This window comes from Syngnathoides biaculeatus, chromosome 9 (assembly GCF_019802595.1).
Source record: "Syngnathoides biaculeatus isolate LvHL_M chromosome 9, ASM1980259v1, whole genome shotgun sequence".
Taxonomy (NCBI): domain Eukaryota; kingdom Metazoa; phylum Chordata; class Actinopteri; order Syngnathiformes; family Syngnathidae; genus Syngnathoides; species Syngnathoides biaculeatus.
Window position 1 is genome coordinate 4,194,005 of NC_084648.1, and position 18,743 is coordinate 4,212,747.

An 18,743-nucleotide genomic window follows, 5' to 3' on the forward strand; every position below is an offset into this window, starting at 1 on the left:
AATAAATTAATTAATAAATAAAGAAATACAATGGAAAATGACCTTTAAGAATCCACTAATTCCTTTATTACATAATTTTTCAAGCTTATCCTAGTATTTTGAATTTATAAAAATATATCTGAAGTTGTTTTGTCAGTTTAGATTTTTGCCATGTTACTTTTGTAGCAGGCAAGTATAGTATTGAAGTCAGAATTTTGATAACATGACAACATGACCACAAATTGTGCAAATTCATGCGTAATTGACGTGACACCAAAAAAGGTTTATACTGTACTTTCATGTATTTGCTTCTGAATGTCACAAGATGGGAGCAGAGGTGATCCCGCCAGAAACCGGTCGAAAACAAACAAAAACTGTTTTTCACTCTCCACTCACTTATACTCTGAGGAGGCGGGGGTGTCCAAGCCTTTCCGGAAGGTTCCCTCTATCTCTGCTGCCAGGCTGTCCATGGGCAGGACGGAGGCCAGAGCAGTGTAGCGCTGCACAGTGCTATTGGGAAGGCTCTTATTTCGCAGATTTTTGATGTCCTCTTGAGCCTCGTGGAGCATGTCCTCACACTGTGAGTACTTGTCCCGCAGGTCCTTGAGCTGCAGGCAGGAGACAATAACATCAAACTTAAATAATTTGCGATTGAAAATGCACTTTGCTCAGTTATGATCGTTTTAGAATGCAACATGTGATTTCGTTTCTTGCCTCGGACTGCAGTATCTGGTTATTCTCACGGGAGGCACTCAGATGTTGATTCAGCTCCTCGTTCTCATTAGTAAGCTACAAGCCCCGAAACAAGGTAGAGTATTTGAAAGTTTGCAATTAAAAAGAACCACTTGTGGAAGCAAAGGATCAAATACTTTCGAGTATTGTATCAAGTGTTGCATTTCGACATCTTTACTCACACGTTTGCAGCGGGCCTGCAGGTCAACAATCTGAGCAAGAAGTGAGCTTATTTCCTCTTGTTGCCGAAATGAATCTTCTACTTTGCGTGCTAGCTCGTCTGATAGGTCGACTACTTGCTTGTTGGCAGAAGCTAAAAATGCACAGGCCTCGTGATTGCACTTGAATAAAACAGTTGCAATTACAACATTTGTGACTGAGATGACTTACACAACTCTTCCACGCACACCATCATCAGCTCTTGCTCTTGTTCCTCATAGTTGGTTGTCTCTGTGCAGAGCTCACTGGCCTGCACAAATAATATGTGAGAGTCAACGGATTTGCAATACACACAGTATATTTGATATAATTATAAACTACACTTCTGGAAAACACCAAATAATAAATATACCATAGAGGTGACTCTTGAGTTCATAATTTACAGTCCACACTCAAATATGATTACCTCCAGTCGAAGTTTGCGGTTCTCTTCCTCTAAACTTTTCAATTTCTGCTGCATGAAGTCATAGTGGACAAGGTTGCTGAGAGAACTGCTGGATTCATTTCTTTTTATTCTATGAATAAAAATAGAAATAGTCATGATAAACATATGTACACTGTTTTTAAATGCTCTAAATGAGGTGAATATGTTGAAGTAAAAGTAGTGTGTGTTTACTTCCATTTAACGGAGATTAAAATCAAACCTGGCCAATTCAACTGTAACAGTTCATATTTTTATGGCGGATATTAAAATATTGTCAATTTCTAATCAAAACAGATACCATAGTATATATTTATTGTCTGTGTAGATTCTCAATCATCCAATAATCCATAGTCAAAGCAACTGGACTGTTCATGTTTGTTCCAACAAACAAGGACAGCAAATGCAAATTCCGCCCGAGTCACAGTGCTTCTCACGTTAAGATTCTTGTACTAGTTATGAAACCACTGACCATAACAAACTTACAGTGACATTTAATAGGCATTAGTGGAAGTATGTTAAGTTGGTTTAAGTCCCATTCATCAGATCCGTGTCAGTTTCTAAATAGTAACTAAGCGCTAAGCGTGCAAGTCACGGAGTTCCCAAGACTCTCTGTGAAAGGTTTTCCACAAGGTTTAGGAGTATATTTTTGAGAATTTATGACCATTTGTGAGGTTACACACTGATGTTGGACTTTGCAGTATTATAATTTGATGGTTTACAAATACCAAACAGGTAATTGGCTGGACATGGTAAAAAATATCTTTGGCTATTTGGATTTCCATTGGCACTCTCTAGCGTTTTCATTTCATTTAAAAAAAAAAAAAAAAACTAAAGCAAAAAACAACTTGGTTTTGTTATACGAGTGTCCAGAAAAGGCCCCTCTGACAGCTACTTCTGTTTGACCCAGCTTGTATCCACTTTGTCCATAGTTTGCTAAGACCACCCCCATTTCTTCTGATAGGTAGCCTCCATGTAGAAGACCCGCTTGTGAGAGGACACGTGTTTGTTGTTTAGACAGCGGCTGGGTCAGGTGTGGAGAGCTTGGTGAAGATCTTCGCTAGTGATGTAGATAAGCTTGAGAATGAATTCATATTTCAAGTTCCTGAGGCACCATAGAGACAGTATTACATCCCAAATATTAGAAAAAGTTGGTTTAATAAAAGATGGCACCTTTAACATACAGATGGGGGAAAAAAGAAAAAAAAATGCCCAGATTAGCTTCTGTAGGTTTTTGTATGGATGCTACACCTCTCAGCTGAATAAGTACCTTTCTACCAAAATATTGTTTTCATCATGATGATTATGTAGCCAAATACTAATATTTGCGGGGGGAATTGTATCCGTCAAGCATCTCTGTATGTACATTGTACTTACGGTGAGTGTGATTCAGTGTTTTCTATCTCCTCTGTGCTTGCGTAGAACTGAAGGAGGTCATCTCGCATTGAAAGCTCATGACGCAGTTGAGCAATCTGGGAAAAAAGGCCACAATAACTTAATGATTCCGCAGCAACTGAGTCATAACTGAAGGCTGATCATTCCAACCAATCAACACCAAGTTTGGCGGTACCTCCTCCTTTGCAGTCTCCAGCTGTTCATCCAGTATTCCATTTCGGTTTGTCAACTCTTGATTTTGTTTCAGAAGTGACTGGCCAATCCGTGCTGCTAGCTCGAGATCACGCTCTTTCTGAAGAATATTGCAATCATACAAATGATCTCAATATGTTGTAGCAGATGACCCACATTTTTTCTCCTTATTTATTGACAGGAAGAAGTGTGCTGAAAGTGGTAGGAGTTTAATCCTCTTTAGTCCTGTTCAGCCTATATGTGTGTGCGTGTATCTTGTGTGTCCTACCTCCTCCAGCAGGTTTGTAACGGCCTTAATGTCGTGATATGTCTTGGTAACCTGGCCAACTCTGTCTGAGCACAGCACTGAGGGAGGGAAAAAGATTTCATGAATGGAGAACAGGATTCATATACATTACCTCTGTATCTTTCAACCATCTTTCCTTCGAGGAGATGTGAACTATAGTAAGCCCAGCAATCCTGTTACGATCACTGGCTTTGTCTTGGCAACTCAAACACGACTGGATACATACATTACCATGCCGATGTCAACAATGGATCAGTGGTGAATTATTTTGGGCCGGAAAAAAAATAAAAAATGGGGAAGAACGTGTGGTGATGTTCTTTTAAGGAGTGCTTGAGGTATGTTCACATACTCTTAATACAATACGGCTCACAAGCAGGCAACAAAACGTGAAGTCGCTGAGCAAGCTAGTGCTAGCACTAACGGTTGTACGCAAATCTCAATATCTGTCAAATAATTTGCTAAAGTTCCAGTGTGTGTGAGGTAATTTAATTACAATAACTTAGCACACCTTATTTCTGTCATGATGTAATGTTACTCGGACCTGATTGATTACAATACATGACCAGACTAGAGAATACTTTCAAAAATACTCATTCTACACTACACAAGTATTTTCAGTAAATGAACAAGTAATTTACATTGACCCATTACTCCATCTTGTGACTGGATTTTTTTTTTAAACTCGCTGATCGGTGCTTGGCCCCAAAAATCATGACCGTGTAAAGCTTAGTGTATTCCCCATGAGGGAAGGCTAAACTGCTACAACACTAAGACGCAGATTAAAATTTTGAAAACGGTGCTAAAACCAGTTGCAGACTAATGGGCAACTCGCGAAAACAGTCGCAAAACCACACACACCATGGAACGGTTAAGTCGGGCTGGGTGGAGTCACTCGGTGTGTAGCAGCATTTAGACCCCATAAGTAAGTGAAAGTGACGAGTCAAAGCGCTGAAAGAAAGGCCTACATTTCACGGCCAACCAGATGGCAGTTACATTACAGCACTCCTTGGCCCGTGTTTTACAGCCAGGAGGAGGACACTCTGTGGCCACTTGAACTCGAAAATGTGTTATGGAGAAGTGACGACACGGAGTACAATGGAAAAGGGCCATAGGTAAAATACTTTAGGTGTCATCTCTCATTACCCCAAGATGAGACAGGCTAGTTGAAGAGACTGGGTTACCACTAATCATGGCAACTACATTCACCATAATGTTGAGTTGTAATTTTGATAACCCAAAGTGAATAGAATCAAGTATAAATATATAAAATGGCTCAGAAACAAAAACAATTCAATATATTTAAATGAACTTGAAACTACACTAACATGTAACTTTGATTCATTAATGGCACACTCATTTCGACAGTCCATTACAAGTCCATGTGGTCAGTCAGATCTTGATCCTCTTAGCTTGATCCTTTTTAGCCGAGATAAGACACCTCTAAAGACCTGGTTCGCCTGGATACTGATATAGCTCAATGGGAGAGTCTGCCAGGAATAAACAGAGGACTTCTACAGCATGGAGGGGATAACAGTGGTTGGCTCTTGACTTTTGTTTACACCCTGGAGTACTGTATTGTTTATTTGGATCCATGACCACATCAACAAGCTGTGCAAGATTAATTGCTGTTACGCTCACACATACATACAAGACGTAACAATTTTAGTGTGCAACTAACGTAATGTCTTCATCAAAGATACTCTAAATTAACACCATTTATAAAGAGCAAAAATTGATTTGATTATGTTGCTGTAATGGTCAATTCATCAGTAATCGGTAGAGAACAATATTAAATAAAGAAATACCTGCCCTTGATCCATGTTTAGTTCATTTGAATCTCAAAACCCAGTTAAAATTGATCAGTACTGTATTAGACTGGACAAGGCTCAAGTCTGAATAACTTCAAATGAGGTGTGACATTTTAATAATAAAACTTTGTCATACAACATAGTACTGTAATTACTTTGGGGTCCATGGATTCAGCCCCCAAACACTTTGTTAGGGTAGCGGTCATTGTATCTACTAAGACTAATGGAGAAAGTCTAGAGGCTTCCGGTTGAAGTGTCAGTGTCATCAATTGTTGACCATAAAAGATAAATGACACCTGTATCGCACAGAGTGATGATTTAGTGCAATGTAGAGCAGCTTCCATCTTTTCATAATAAAATACAGGCATACAGCAATGGACAGAATACATTGAAGATGGGATGGACCTGCTGTTTTAAAAGTACAACAACAGGCACAAAGTTTTTAAAAAGTTGCCAGGAGATGTGTCTATGTAACACTTTGGCTGACAGGAATTGCTTTTCCTCTCAGAAGCAGGATTAGGTCAAAAAGGACTTGGAAGGATTACCTGATTGACTCATTTTTATGTACAGTACTTTGTGTACAGAGGAGAATGTACTTTTATATGCTGTATTCAGTACATAAACTGTAGTCAAAGCGAAAACTGCACCTAGATAAAGAATTCTACCAAGTTTCATGTCAAATAAAACAAACTAGATAATTTGCAATGTTGAGCTCAATTAATTTAGATGGGCTTTCTTTCCAGGGCCCCGGTCCCATCCACGACACCAGGGCTCCTCAAACTGGGGACAGAATTGCACTTCCGGGGGTGCCAGAATGTGAGGAAAAAAAATAATAAAGTTATAATAATAATAATAATAAGTCTTAAGTGCCTCATCGGTGCAAAGTTCAAATCTGGCCTCCCTTTGTGGAGTTTGCATGTTCTTCCCATGCCTGCATAGGTTCTCTCAGAGTACTGACAAACAGACTACAAATATACAGAGTACATCCCAAAAATATGCATGGTAGGTTAATTGAAGTGAATGAACATTTCCAAAGCAGCGGGCCCAGACCTTTTGTCCCCATCCTACCTCAAAGTCTGCGCGGACCAACTTGCTCCAGTATTCACAATGATCTTCAACAGGTCTCTAGGACTGATTGAATTACCAACCTGCTTCAAATGCTCCAACATCATCCCAATCCCCAAGAAACGAGCAATATTGGGTCTAAATGACGACAGGCCTGGTGGCTTGACATCTGTGGTCATGAAGTCCCTTGAATCCCTCATGCTGGATCACCTCAAGAGCTTCACGGTACTCCAGTTGGACGCAACTCCAATTTGCCTACTGAGCTAACAGATTTGCAGATGGTGTAGCCAACATGGGTCTGCACTTCATCCTTGAAAACTTCAACAGAGTGGGAACATATGCAAGGATCCTGTTCATAGACCTCAGCTTTGCGTTCAACACCATCATCCCTAAACTCCTCTCCTCCATGCTTCTCCAACTCAGCGTCTCGGCTGCTTTTTGCAACTCGATCTATAACTTCCAGACAAGCAGAACACACCAGGTGAGGCTGGGGGATACCACCTCATCCACATGCACTATCAGCACCGAAGCACCCCAAAGTTGCATCCTGTCTGAACTGCTCTTAGCCCTCTACAAAAACAACTGCACCTCAAGCCACCCACCTGTCAAACTCCTGAAATTCGCGGATAACACAGCAGTCAACTGGCTCATCAAAGACAACGACGAGTCTGTGTATCGACAGGAAGTAGAGAGGCTGGAGCTTTGTGTGGCCAACACAACCTAGAGCTGAACACACCAAAGACTGTAGAAATTTATCAAAGCTGCCCCTGACATTGTTCAACTGTCTTGAGTCAACCGTCGAGACCTTCAAATTCTTGGAAAATACAGTCTCACAGGACCTGAAGTGGGAGACAAACATCAACTCCATCCACAAAAAAGCCCAGCAAAGGATGTACTTTTTGCAGCTTCTGAGGAAGCACAGCTTGTCACAAGAGCAGCTGAGGCAGTTCTACACAGCAGTTATCAAATCAGTACTGTACATCTCGATCACAGTCTGGTTTGGGGCTGCCACAAAAAAGGACAAACTCAGATTGCAACGGACAATGAAAACTGCTGAATGGACTGTCAGTAATATATACGATAGACTACCAGATGACTAGTTAATTTAAACTGCATGCATGTCTTTAAGTCTTGACACCCTTTGCACAATGATCATCGCACTCGACTATTGCTCTAATGCTGGGGTGCTCAATGTGTCACTCACGATCGACCGGTCAATCGCGAGGCTGTCTTGGTCGGTCGCGGGACAGCGTGCCAAAAAAAAAAAAAAGACTTCAGCCAACGTTCCATTGAAACTCCGCGCGTGCACGATTGTGTACCGCTGATGCAGTTCCTCCGCCTCCCCCCCTGTCGTCAATAGCTCACGAGAGGCTGGCTGCTTGAAAAGGAGATCATGGGGTAAAAAAGTCTCGGCATCCCTGCTCTAATGGGTATTCGAACTGATCTAAATGCTTGAAGTTTACATGAGAAAAAAAATTGCCTGTCAATTGACAGGGATTTTCTATTGTTTTTCATACTCAACATGTATATATGTGTACTAGAGCAGCTCCAACTACGGGAGACAAATTCCTTGTGTGTTGTTATATACTTGTCCAAGAAAGCTTATTCTGATAACATCAACAAAAATCAGATCAAAAATTTCAAGTCAAACTGGTGCTATATGAAAAACCTGATCGCAATCTGCAAATTAATGAATGTTACTGTGCTCTTGGACATTTCAACTAACTCATTACCTCATTACATGATATAGTGGACATGAAAAGTTTACACTCCAGTGCAAGGTTCTTGCATGATAAAATGAGACCAAGGTAAATCATTTTTAACCAATTTCCACAAGTAATATAACCTATAACTTGTATAACACAACTGGGAAAAAATGAAACTCATTGAGAAAGTAAGCATAAATGAAACGCATGTAATAACAACAGTTTTAATTGCTGAATATTTTGCATTTGGCATGCACCACAGCGAATCTATTTCTATTTCCTTTTGACCTGGCAGCCACAGAGTGCAGGGCAGATCAAGGTAAGAGATTTGCTATGCCAACTAAAGCTTTGAGGGTTTCAGTGGTGCTAATTCTAGGAAGCTACATAAACCAATAGTCCAACGCAGTACTGTTACCCTAAGGATGAGCATTGTACTGACTTAGGAATACTTATGACGTCTGTTAGGGTGCAGGGATCAGACAGACAAGGATAAACTTAGAGATTAAGATTCACATTGTTCTGACATCAATTGTTGTCTGTTGAATAACATGAAGTTTTGGCAAGACTGCAACTTATTATTACAATATATTAGAATAGCCAAATGTCTCGTAAATGGGTATCTAAAACATAGAGAGAGAGAAACGTATCCCCATTTTCTGTTTTTTCAAGGGGTGTCGGTGTCGCAGTGCTGAGGTTTGTGCCAGTTGATAGAGATGACGCTCCACTAACATCATTGTTAGATTAAGTCAATGGATAACCTTTGATAACAATATTAATTGTATGGCTATGCTATATTAAATGTTTACAGGATCCAGTGGTTCGATCTTATCTGTATAGTACAAGAGCAGGAGTTTTATACAATGGCATCCAGCATTACTGGACAAAAATCTAGGGCAGCAGCACACAAATGTATGCACACTCGCACTTCTCTGCAGTTCAAAAAAGTCCAGTTTTACCATTTTATTCAGTGAAGTTAATTTTGAACTTCCTTTCACATAAACTATGTTAATAAAATGCTATTACTAATTATCATCATCATCATTTGGAAATTATACTTTGGCATTATTTTATACTTCTAGAGCAATGACCTTCACAAAGAATGCACCAGATTATGTTGTGCAAAGAAGACACGTACAAGTACAATATAGGGTATGTAGACAAAGATTCATTGACCTTCACCGGAAAAACTGAAGCCGAATTCATGTGCAATTTCAGAGGACCTGTTAAGCAATGCATGAGCCTCAATGATCCACATGGCTTCACAGCTTGCGCTCTGGAGTACATGCAGCACATAAGTACTGTATTAAAGCTCTTAGATAACACCAACATCAGCATTCTAGCCAGCAAACTAAATCGACAGAACAGGCTTTCATCCTCCAGGAATTCCTAATATCCATTTCATCATCATCATAATCATGCCTTATCTCACCTTGCTTCACCTCCCTGCAAAGGTTGTTATTATTATTGTTATTGTTGTTGTTGTTGTCGTTATTGCTGCTGTTATGGGATATTTCGTCCTCCGGCACGATACCAACAGTGCTCCCCTCTTCTTCCTCCTCCTCGGATGCGGAGGAGCTCCACACCTCCATGGTAACCAGAGCAACTCTGCTCTCAGTCTTGCCGTCCATCAGTAAAATCCTCCCGATTCTACTGTTGGTTCCCTGTGCACACTGGTCTTTTCCCCAGCATCATGCCGCTGACTCTTGCGTATGGTATAAACTAGATCCCCTTGGCTCCGAGGGAGGATTCACCCGCATGTGTTTGTGGCAAAGACTCTGAGCCTTCTTGGTCCTAATGCATAATCCGGCAGTCTGTAAGGCCCATCTGTCATCATTCCTGCCTACGTTCACCTGGCCACGTTGGACTACTGGGCAAGGACAGAAGGGGGAAAGTGGAGGAGGGGTCATGGATGAATCAAGGTCTAATGCACAAGCCAGAAAACATCATGTCCTTCCCATTGGCCTCATCCACTTAAAAAAAGATTTGTGCCGTACAGTATGTCCTGGTGAAAAACTTGATAAATTAGAGTGGAGGTGCAGATATAATGATGCGGTATTAAGATTAGCCACCCCTGCGACACAAGATGGTATGTTCCACCCAAGTCAATGGCTGCTCTGATTCTCCACACAGACGTAAAGCCAGGATGATGGAGCGAGGCTTCTGCGTAAGAATGCTGCAAACTAACCCACACCCAATCGTTTTGCACTGGGCCGAGGGATACAGAGGGAATACATTTAGTTATTGAAGACATATGTTTGACTGTTGGGGGAGAAAATGTTTTTCAGCTTTAATTCATAAAAAAAATTAATTGAATACTGTATGCGTATAAATAAATACAGATGAATCAGTATTTAAAAAAACTAAACGTACAGATGCACACACCTAAATCACTGAATGCTTTACTTAAAATTAGGGGTAGGACTATATCACAATTATTCTTTATTAATTACAAACTAGTTACAAATGTAAAATTTGAATCATATTTTCTTTTCAAACGAACTTTATGACCGCACAATTTTCAGGAACACCGAATAAACTGGCACACATAGAAACAGAGCTGCGAGGACTGATGGGAGGCAAATTCACTCGAAAAGTGGATTGTTGTGGACTGTGACAGAAGGAAAAGGGTGAGAAAACGTACTCAATGTAGGTAGCGACTTGTGATCCAACTGGACCAACTTCCATGCAGAAACCATTTAAAGGTAACACCGATTACTGGGGCAGAGGAGTGGGGGTGGGTGGTGGGGGACTCCTAAAATGGCAATTTAACTTTAGCTCAGTTTCACTTTGGCCAGGGATATTTTCTGCACATTTCTCTACTATATTGTATGTGAAGTGTAATTAAGTACATTTTTCCAGAGGTAACAATATTCCCATCTGTTTATTAGTTGATACAGTCTTTCACTAATTAAAAAATATTGCAATTGAGGACAAGATGCAATTAATCGTGATTAAATACAAAGCATTGATTATATATAATTTTAATTGAGTCCAACCCCAACTTTAAATATATAAAAACAAGAGCTACCTAATGCACTTTTTGCACATTATAATTTTAAACAGCAACAAGTAAGAGATTTTCATGCACACAACACCGTGAAGTTTGTCACCATTTCTGCTACAACCATTTGAAGGTACTTTGTTTTTTTTCAATTTGCACTGCAATTTTGTAAAAGGCCAAAACATGCACCCACGCCTTCCTTGAAGGTGAAAACACAGCCATTAACGCAGGCTACTTTCCGCCATGTTTTATAGCACCGTAACATTCATCCGGCTGACGTAGTCTTTATTTTCTTCAAGAATTCCCTTCTTCCTCCCATTGTCAACCCGGAGCTGCATGCAATGTAATGGAAAAATCTGAACTACAGCTTCTACTCTCTGTGATACTCAATAGATACTGTACAGAAATAAAGGTCATACTAGCTGCCTGCCTGTCACCTTTATTTGGGAAACTGTTTCATCCGTAAATACACTGACATTCCACCAAACTCTTGCATTTCTAAAACAAGATATAATGTTCCCCTCTGTCCTTGCCCCCTATAGTTGCAAACCCAGACGTTGCAGTTTTTGAAATATTAAACACCTTATTAATTTTTCACACATATCAGTGATTCCTCCAGCTCAAATGTATCACGCAATACTTTTTCAGCGTCACAATTCTATAAAATCTTCACAGGAAAGCTTTGTAAATTACATCTAACCATTTGTGGGACAAATAGATGTTAATGAATATGATGGTTTTTGTGTTTGAATTTTCTCTTGTGAAGCTATTTAACATTTCACATAAATATGTAAACTATCAACTGCTCTATTTGATGAAAAACTGTAATTTAATTCGGCTAGCATCCGAAAGGTTTGCAGTGTTTAAGATGGAACAGAGGTACACAGAAACAAAACAACACCATATGCCGACTGATGACAAGCCAAGACTTGGGTTAGCAGGTTAGTCTGTCCTGCTCTACATAGGAACATGTGGCTTGGCGTCACTCAAGTACAGCCTAACTAGTATTATGAGGACGCAGCCACATAAGCGCATGAATTCCCTCCAAACAACGGGTCATCAAGAGTTTCAAGATGGTGGCACTCGGTGAAATTTTTTTTTCTTGTAAAAAAAAGTATATTAAAGACAGCAACACATACTGTAGCTTTGGATATCAACATGTTTTTCTTTTTGTAAGCCCTACAAACAAGATCCAAAATAAGCAACCCACGAAAGCCCAAGTTATATTTATTAAGTGACGCTAAGTCATGTAACTATTGTATGTTTTTAGAATGCACGTCACCACAGTTACCTTTGGGGGAAAAAAAAAAAAAAGTAATTGATTAGTGAATATGCCTTAACAGTAATTACTGATTAATTTTAAAAGTATGCTTCCTAGTTACTTTATTGTTTACATTCATCAGCTGCATATGGCTCATCAACCACGTTAAAGTGGACTCAATATGAGCCATACCTACGGACGATATTATGCAAAATAACCGCATCACTCTCAATATTGTAACTTATTTCTCTCCAACCGCCCTCTCTCTTTTCCATTCACTCTACCTTGATGTCTTTCAAGGAACGGAGGGAGGACCTGTGAAAATAGCACCCGCAAAATTTGCCTGCCAAAGACATTAATAGAAGAGTCTTTTTTTTTTTTTTTTTTTTTTTTTTAAAACACACATTTGGTGAATTATGGTTGACTAGTTATTTGTGTAGTCCTGTGATATTTGTATGTACATGTAACCTTTACTGTCGGGTTACATTTGTGTTGCACGTTTATTTTATTTTTGCTGAACTCTGATTGAAGGGTGCGTTTGGTGTAGTGACCTCTCGGTTATGTTACGGGATGACTTATCGACTCACTGCAATGTTTAGTGCGCCTTTCTGCTGGTTTCTCATTAAAGCATTCTGCATCGGCACATTGAATTGCTTTAACCTTTCTTCGCAACAATAGTAACATTCAGTAACTAGGATATGGAACTTTATTCCAATCTGAAAAAACGCAGCCATCATAGAGTAACCCTTTACTAAGTGACAAGTTAACTGGTATCACAGGGTGGGTCACATGCTCAAACAGAGATATATACGTCAAAAAGTAAAATAGATAAATACACGAAAAAAATCACGCCAGTATAATGTATACAAAATCCCAATATACAGCAAAATCAACACACTGCTATTCTAACATTTCGCCTATGTGATTGAGGGTTCTAGATGGCCACATGGCTATTCTGCTGTAGAGCTAAACTGTTTATGAAGCCAACTGTCGGACAGTTAATGAGGTTGATGACATTTTTGGCCTACGTGGTTCACAGAAGTGGATTTGTGTGAAAGTGTCATCATCGTGCATTTTATGCTTTTTACAGACAAGACAGACAAAAACGTACTGTATTTGTCGACAGAATTAGGGGACATTTTGAGAAATGCACTAATGATATACAAAGTGTTTTTGAGAGATTAATTTCTTCCCTCGGGTCATGGCAATTACCATACTAAGCATGTGAAAATATTGTACATTCCGAAACGACACGCAAATGGGGTCATCGCAAGTTAAACAACCTGCGCTTGATTAACTGTACATAAGACTATGGCTTTTATGAAAAGTGGACAAACCTCAGACCTCGAAATGCTTAAATTCAGTAGGAGTGCATTTGATGAAAAGAAAAACTCACAGAAGTACTTGAAGGTCTCTTCAATTTGCTGGTGTGTGAGGCCGAGGACGACCTCAGGCTGCAGCAGAGGGGTGTGCAGCCAGTCGTCATTGTCGTAGCCGAAAACACAGTCTGCTCGGAGAGTGTAGTTTGGCTGACCTTCTGACAGAAGGCTCACTATCTCCAACTCTGGCAGGTCTGCACAGAGGTCTGAGCAAAGGGAGAAAGAGTCTACTTGAAGATACGCATGGGTATTTTATGTACAGGCAATAAAATATAAGGATTGTGGGAGCAAAAAGCCAAACTATGTATCAAAACACACAAAATTGGACGGTATACAGCTAAATGCTTGATACAGATGCCTATTAAGCGGATTGATGTTTAAGTCTTGCTATTTATTTTGGAAAGATAGAACTTTCACATTTGTAATGAGGTTTTATCAATTTGTATCTGACCTACCAGTGAGAGTGGATGCATCAAGACAAGATCCCAGGTCTCTCTCAGCTGAGGCAAGCTGAATAGGTTCGGGGTCCGCATCCAGGGTCCCCGGGGCCTCCCCCCACCCACCATGGAGGGAGAAGGCTGACTGGGAGTCCAGGTGGGCCTGCGTGGGCCAGGAGGGGGGAGAAGAGGCACCAGGGATAACAGTGAAGGACAGTTTGACAGAAGCTGGAAGGTATAAACGACGACTCTGTCCACTGGTGGGCCCAAAAGAGAAGACAGGCTCACAGGACTGAGTTCTGATGATGGAAGAAGGCAACAACTGAAGGAAGAAAGAAAGAAATGGGTAAAGAATAGTGGAAAACATTTGAATAAGTGGGTATATTATTATATTATTGTATGCTCATTCTCCCCCATAGTGTTGATTGCAGCCATATCTGGGATACAGACTTAAAAGCAAATGCAATCCCTTTGTTGAATCGAAAGAGCCTTTCATTAGGTGCACAAGAGGGCTGGGCCTACCCCTGTGTCTCACTCATATAGAGTTACCACCGCCTGAAGCTGCATGGATCAGGTTCTTCAGCATAACTGCGCCACACCCATGGACAAACTGTGCACTAAGAGCTTCCTATGCAGACTTCTGAGTCAACAAGTGTGTTTTGGTTCAAAGGCTTAAAGCATATTTTCTGTTCGTGATGGCTCCTGTTCTACATAGAGCATGACACAAACATTAAGTGATTGCATAACAGCTTCCAAATTATTTACATGGTCCACTGAAAGAAACGAGATCATTGCGACACGCCCGTAATGGAATTAATCTGGACTCCATGAGTGAAGGTTTTTTTTTTGCAGTATAAATTTGATGAAAGTAAAACATTGTCAGATTAAGTAGAAAAAGAAATAAATAAAAATGCACTGATAATCAATGATCAATTGATTTATTCGTTTCATGGTTTTTATTTTCCACCCAACACCATGAGACCCTTTCAAAAACAACTACACCATGCAAAGCTCAACAACAGTTATTACCATAAATATAACGTCTTTAACCGTTTATAACTGTAGGGGAGGTCATTTAACTGTATCATTTAAACCTAGTGATGCTTTGCAGTGGCATCCTCAAGATGTACGTAGTACAAATGTTTAAACAGGGCAGCTAATGTTGACTCACACGCCTAATCAGAATAAGTATCATGATAAAGAGTTCTTTGTGGAGAATGTGCTTTGCTTAGTAGTTTTCTGCCATCCAGCTTTCCTTCAGTGGAGTAGGTTGTGTTTACTACTTTTGTCAACAGAGGCCACTGTTGCCAAAGGAAAAAAGCTGAAGTAACGTTGAATTTCTTTAAAAGCCAGTTTACTGTTTGGTACTGAATGAAAATTCGGAATTACCAGCAATAGTCTTATAAATATTACAAACGAAGGCTCCCTGGTTCGTGTGGTTGAACAACAGGGCACTTGATAGCTCAATCCAGTTATTGAAGTCAATAACATGCTTCCAGAGGGCAAAAGGTTAGACTTTATTGCCAGGCTGAGCTCAGTGCAGACACTGATGCACACACCACTCACCTAATTATACATAAATAACCTAACACCCCCAACCCTTCCCCCCTGCGGCAGCACACATATCGCTATCACAAGGTTTTTAGTTCCCTTTATCCCCGTTGGTCTGCCCTGCACTACTAATTCCGCATGACAGCGTGTGCATGGAAATATTCTGACTTCACAGGAGCCATGTCCAAGCTCTATCACTTCCAATTTGGCAGTAAAGCAAAGCCCACTGTTGGATTGTCACACATGCAGCCAAGCCAGCCTCTGTTGTCCATTTTGGGGTGACAGAATGGACGTGGCGATTAGCCCTCATTGTTTCGATCCAAACATTCATGGCAATGCAACATGGGATTCTCAAAGACTCAGCTGGGACATCAGCCATTCTCCAAGGATGGTGCCCCATCTGAGTCTTCAAGAAACCTACAATCTCAAGAATTGAGATCTAAAAATACTTTATGAATGATGAATCAATTCATAATAATGAATAAGTACTTATGCCACAAAAAAGCGTCACCAGAAAGCTTATGTCCTTGGAGCTTGGACTGGACCTGAGCTTAACTCAAGATCCTCAATAGCACTCCAAGCAAAGAACCTAATGCCCTTCCACGAGGTCGTGTACGTGAGCAAAAGCACACAGCGTTACAAAGAAGGAGGGATAGGGTAGTGCTTGGCAGAGGGAGGAAGGGAGGGATTGAGCCACATTGATATTGATTAACAGCCTGCAAAAAAAAAAAAAAAAAAAAAAAAAAAAAACACAGCACATGCTGAGATCTCCTTGAATAAGTCTGACTTCCACAACCCTGTGAACTCATCAAAAGAACATGCAAATAGCTTGCAGTTCATCAATGCAACAAATTACAATTTTTTTAAAAAAGCGTTTGGTATTTTACATTCATCGAAGCATCGAACATCATGTCAAATGTCAACAGTTGTGAATTCCATTGAACAAACAAAAGCTGTTCAAATGTTGTTGTTTGTGATGTAAAAAAAAAAATAATAATAATAATAATAGATCTTGACTTCAGCTCAAAACATTTTCTTCCTTTAATGTAACCAGGAAAAGTTTGACAAATCAAACTTGAAAAAAGTAGAATAACCTGTTGCATAAGTGATACAGAAAATGGATAAGTGGATACATTGCACCCTCAAACTAAGACTTTTTTTGCAGCACCTTGGACTTTGATGAAAGCAGTCCGTCTTCAGGGCTAAATGTTATCTTGATGTGGCAAAATGCAGAAAAAAAGAATAATAATAATTCAAAAATTCTGTCAGATTGTGAGGGCACCTCCTGTGCACACGCATTTTCAGACCGTGCCACAAATGTTCAATCTTATTCCTGTGTAGCCATTCCAATATCTCATCTCTTTTTCTGGTGATACCATTCATTTGTTTGAATGTGGGCTTTGTGCCATTGTCTGAAAGATGAAGTTCTCTTCATTTGGAGTTTCAACTTTCTTGCAGGAGCCTGAAGATTTTGTATTAACATTGACTGGTATTTGGAAATTTTCAGAATTGGCTCCACTTTAACTGAAGCCAGCTGAAGAAAAAGCGCCTCAAAGCATGATGCTGCCAACACCATGCAGCATTACACGTATGGTGTCCTTCAGGTGACAAGCAACGTGGTTTGTTCCAAGCATACCATCGGCCAAAAAGGTCAAGGGAGAGTTAGAACGCGGTTTAGCAAAATGCTGACAAGTCTAGAGGCTTTTCTTTGCAAGGTAAGGCATCTTGCCACCCTAGCCCGAGCCCAGACAGACGAAGATGATGTGACATTGATGTCACATGTACGAAACAGCCAGTGCTTTCCAGAATTTCCTGGACCTCGTTCGATGTTGCTGGCAGCTGCTTGGCAGCCTCCATGACCAGTTTTTGTCTAATCTTTTCGTCAGTTTTTGAGGCATGTCCAGGTCATTGTCACCTCACTGTTCTCTCCACTTGATGATGACTTGGTTCTCTTGCATTTCAAGCTTTTTATTATTATTATTTAAACTTGCCCTGTTCAGCTGCATGGCCAGGCAGAGAGGCGGATCTCTTTTGTTCTGGATCAGTTCTGCTGTGTGACAGGGAAGTTTGACATTTGTTGCTGGTTATTTTTAATTTCTTATTCTGTTTATCAAAAATGCAGCTGAACAGAGAAGGTTGTTAGGAGACACACCAAGGTACAGAATAGACAAGAGGACCAGGGTTGCGAATCACAGCTGAACAATAGCTAGTCTAGATATTTGACCACAAGTAACGTTATAAAAGTCAAATCATCAGTTTGTTGCCCAGATCCTATCTTCTGCCCTTTTCTGTCCTCTCTCATCTTTTCTACTGGTTGGATGCTGCATGTCCTCATACGTATGTACAGTATTAATTACTTAGCAATCATGGCCAGTAATAACCAATGTTCCCTCTAAGGTGCTCCACTGCGCAATTGCGCACTTGTAGCACATTCTCAGGGCACATGAAAACTGATCCAGCGCAGTGAACCACAGCCTGACAGTACCCCCCCCACCCCCCAATAGAAGGGTCTTCTGCCAGTTTACCTGACTCCGCCCCCCTCTGGCTCTAAAAGGGGTACACTCATAATAACATACACCTCTTAGCAACACAGTCTGGGCAACGTAGAGCAAAGAGTGAGACATGCTGCTTGTGTTTACTCTCGATAATAATGGTAAAAGTAAAAAAAAAAAAAAAAAAGTGCTGTTGCTTTAATGAATGTCGGGGTATGTGAATAATGGAAGACAAGGTGGTGAAACTGAAAGAGATTTTGTTTTTTTTGAGTAAAAAAAAAAAAGTCTGGTCTGAAGCCAAAGTAGAAAGTACAGGATGAGATGGTGTATAATGTTAGAATTCCACCTTGGCACAGCCTGATCGAGGATGAAAGCACAGACAATACAGTGCATAAATAGCTAATTCTGTATTTTAAATACAGGAGGCAACATAACATTAACCTAAAACTGTTTGGGGGCATCATTCAGTTTTCAACGTGCATTGCCAAAGATATTCTGCGAGCAATAATTCAGTTTTATACCAAGAAAAAGAGACAGGGATATCATTGTGGGTTAAAAAAAAATTTTAAACTAGAGTTGCGTGCGACCTTTCAAATTTATACTTCATAGTTGGCTTGGTTTAGTTAGCAATGTATTTTTTTTTGTTTGTTGACACATTCATTGTAAGTTTGCAAAAACACAAAATTGTTCTTAAAAATATTCTGATGGGAATGTAAATGCTCTAATCTGAATCTTTGAATGAGCTGTGTAACTTCAATGGATGACACTGATCTGACCACAGTGCATACGACTGATGTTGCTCACAGTGATCAAAGGGGG

General features: G+C 40.2%; 1 protein-coding gene across 1 annotated transcript in view; it reads right to left on the bottom strand.

The window, feature by feature from the left end:
• The window catches only part of hap1 (huntingtin associated protein 1), a 38,259-nt gene that overhangs the window by 10,877 nt on the left and 8,639 nt on the right, over nucleotides 1-18,743 (bottom strand). The window contains exons 2-12 of the mRNA XM_061829362.1: nucleotides 17,424-17,482; nucleotides 13,900-14,203; nucleotides 13,462-13,650; nucleotides 3,207-3,283; nucleotides 2,922-3,038; nucleotides 2,729-2,823; nucleotides 1,337-1,445; nucleotides 1,102-1,180; nucleotides 894-1,024; nucleotides 694-768; nucleotides 376-587 (exon numbers count right to left, since the gene is read on the bottom strand). Coding sequence (XP_061685346.1) covers nucleotides 376-587; nucleotides 694-768; nucleotides 894-1,024; nucleotides 1,102-1,180; nucleotides 1,337-1,445; nucleotides 2,729-2,823; nucleotides 2,922-3,038; nucleotides 3,207-3,283; nucleotides 13,462-13,650; nucleotides 13,900-14,203; nucleotides 17,424-17,482 — 1,447 coding nt within the window. The remainder of the gene's footprint in view (nucleotides 1-375; nucleotides 588-693; nucleotides 769-893; nucleotides 1,025-1,101; nucleotides 1,181-1,336; nucleotides 1,446-2,728; nucleotides 2,824-2,921; nucleotides 3,039-3,206; nucleotides 3,284-13,461; nucleotides 13,651-13,899; nucleotides 14,204-17,423; nucleotides 17,483-18,743) is intronic.